A 3,198-nucleotide genomic window follows, 5' to 3' on the forward strand; every position below is an offset into this window, starting at 1 on the left:
CTTGTTAATCAGAACTCTGCAGTAACAATGTCAGGAAAACTACTGGGTCTTAAAGAACTGTCTGTGACTCCAGCTGGTGTAAATATTCAATACTAAGATAAAAATAGAAGAATGACCAAAATTTTGTGCAATATGTGTGTCTGTGTGTGTGTGTGGTAACACATTAATAATCATTTACTTTTTCAAAATGCATTCTTTCACTAAAAATGTTAAAACTTTTACACAGAAACAAAAGCAAAATAACTATTCTGTTTATAAAGTGAAATTTATTACATTATATTCGTTGGTTTAGGCTACAACTACGTCCTTGTGAAGAATTCCTTATTCACTTAAAATATTCATTTTAACACTAACCCTTCTGAATATATTGTAATGTAACTTTCAACACTAGAGATTTAAATTCAAGATAGTTGTTTTTAACAACTGAAATGTTTTATATATATATCTCTTTCCTGAAAGTAAATCATATATATAGTGTTAATTTCAATTTCAAATAAACTATGCATTTGGGTATGTCAATTACTACATAACGCTTTCCATTCAAAATACTGAAAAGAATACCGATAAATAATTTTTAATAATTATATCAATAATTGAATGTTGTTCACAAATGTTGCAAAGTATTATACACATGGGATAAAATAAAAGCTTTTTTTCATATTGTCAAGAACATTAAAGGAACCATAAAGAAGGCAACTAGCATTGTACAGTTGAATGTGTAGTTTAAACTGGAAATTATAAATATATAAATATATATATATATTATTCCTATGACACGTACACAATACACATGTATGAATTACATACACTGTCATGATTTACAATATCCTTTTGTATTAGTTTTATTGCATGTTCAAAATGTACAATTATCATAAGTGGTAAGCATAACACAAACCACACATGCACAACACATTTACCAAAACCATTTTAAAATCTGACTTTCTTTCTTTTTTACGTTTACCTGGGTATTGGAATATCTTTACTACTGGTAGCAACTGTAAAAATATTCAAACCAAGTGACATAGTTTGAATAAACATTTGTTTTTAAACTTACTATTAATTATTGGGATTAATACTATTGTTGAATGTTAAACTTCTCAGAACAATAAATTTTAATATTTCTTTGGTTTTAAATCTACATGAATGTTACAAGAATATGTTTGCCATTACTGATAACCAGATATAAAACAATTCATGCATATTGACGAGGTGTGCATGTATCTTTTATTTTTTTTAACCTAAGTGTTGAGATTATATAATCACCATCTGTTGTAAATGTTTAAATGAGATACACTGACATATTTTAAAGCTCTATATTTTCCTGATAGTTATAAATTACAATTAATATTATTGGTTAACTTTGAGGTAAAATAAACAATGCACCTGGGTATGTCAATGATTACAATATTGCTTTATTCTATTTAAAATATTAAGAATGCTGATGAGTTTTCAGATCTACCAAGAATACAAGAAAATAACAGTATACAGAAAAAAATGTATGCCTACATAAAATTCGGTTACAAGAATCAACCAAAAATAATAAAACTAGCACATTCATCTTTATGGTAAAATAATTACATACATTATCTGGAAATAAAATGAAATGCCTTTTATCAGAAATGAACTAGTGCAACAGGAACATTACATCATAATCAACCATCCAAACAGCATTTCAGAAAATATTCAGAGGAATAATGTTTTTACAAATATTATTGATCTTGAAATTATTGAAAGCAAGCAATATCTGTCTTAACTTACCCCCCCCCCAAAAAAAACGGATTCATTAGCAGATGAACTGATGAACTTTCTCTTTACTGTATTTACCCATAAATCAAAATTTCTATCTGCAACTAACTACTAGGCATTATTCTTTGCAACATTGAATAACAACATATACTAAGGCACTACATAAATACTCAAAAAGGTTTTATATCTTCTTAAATTTACAATAAAACATATATATAGATATATATATATATACTTTATTTTATTTTTAAAAATTTAATAGTTTAAGCTACTAATTTTACATTCCTAATGAATTAGAACATTGATATTTAAACTGTGAACAACAATTAACATCTTCAGAGCAATGACAATTTTGCATGTAGATGAATCTACTGTGGTATCCCATACTAAGATCAGATAAACAGCCCACAATGCAGTCTTTTCAAGAAATTCATCTGAAATGTCTTCATTAATGCATATGAATTTAATTTTACTATTCCATTCTAGTTTCAGCTAAAGGGAGCTTGATGTTAACTAAGTATTGCTGGTTTTATATCAAACCAGTACGAAGCTAATTCAAAACATCATGTGGTCGTTTTAACTGAAACCAGTCAAAAATCAATTTAATAAATTATGCTGATTTTTAAATGAAAATGGCCATGTTAATTTCAGAGATATGTAGATTTTATTAATCTGAATTTAAAGTAATAATTTAGGCCACTCTTATTAATGGAAACTAGTCTAATTTTGAGTCAAGTTAGTAGATCAGGCTGTTTTCAGCACAGTATGATCAGATATTAACTTGAAAATCATAATAGTTTTAACTGAAGTGACATAACAGGCCATTACACAAGTCATTTTATGCACTGTAAAAACAAAACAGAATAATTCAGAGTTTAAGCAAGTTATAGCTGATGCCCCAAAAAAGGTAAATACTTCTGTGCTTTAAGAAAATACAAATGACAATAGGAAAAAAATGTAGCTCTTTTTTGTTTTCCTCTAAAATATATTATTTGCAGGAAAAATTCAAGAGAAATTAGCGCTTGCTTTATATAGTGCTTATTCCTATTCACTGGAACTACTGCTACTGCTGCTGCTGCTGCTGCTACTACTACTGCTGCTTTTTCCATGCCAACCTTTCTTATGTTTATGTTTGTAGAGTTTCTTGAGCTTCTTGTGTTTCATCTGAAAAGTTCAGAATACAAGTTAATGGGCATCAAAGTATAGTTCAGTACCAAATGAGTGACTGTACATTCAGTATATAGACATACACAATAAGTTAACCAGACTGGTTGTAGATTGATATAACATCCAGAGGAAAAACAGCATAGCCAAGTTCTGCAAGTTCATAAAAATATTTAAAGATATAAAGCAATGATTCTGTAGAACAAGCTCACTTACATTTTAGTAGTAATGTATATGCTGACTAAGTGAGTTCAACTTGCATTTTAGTAGTAATGTATATGCTGATTG

The 3,198-nt window shown here is 28.2% G+C and overlaps 1 protein-coding gene across 1 annotated transcript in view; it reads right to left on the reverse strand.

Annotated features, from left to right (window-relative positions):
- Nucleotides 1-246: 246 nt before the first annotated feature.
- The window catches only part of LOC106466442 (galectin-9-like), a 15,339-nt gene continuing 12,387 nt past the window's right edge, over nt 247-3,198 (reverse strand). The window contains exon 4 of the mRNA XM_022394443.1: nt 247-2,916. Coding sequence (XP_022250151.1) covers nt 2,791-2,916 — 126 coding nt within the window. The 3' untranslated portion in view covers nt 247-2,790. The remainder of the gene's footprint in view (nt 2,917-3,198) is intronic.

The sequence above is a fragment of the Limulus polyphemus genome, unplaced genomic scaffold (assembly GCF_000517525.1).
Source record: "Limulus polyphemus unplaced genomic scaffold, Limulus_polyphemus-2.1.2 Scaffold2259, whole genome shotgun sequence".
NCBI classification, from domain to species: domain Eukaryota; kingdom Metazoa; phylum Arthropoda; class Merostomata; order Xiphosura; family Limulidae; genus Limulus; species Limulus polyphemus.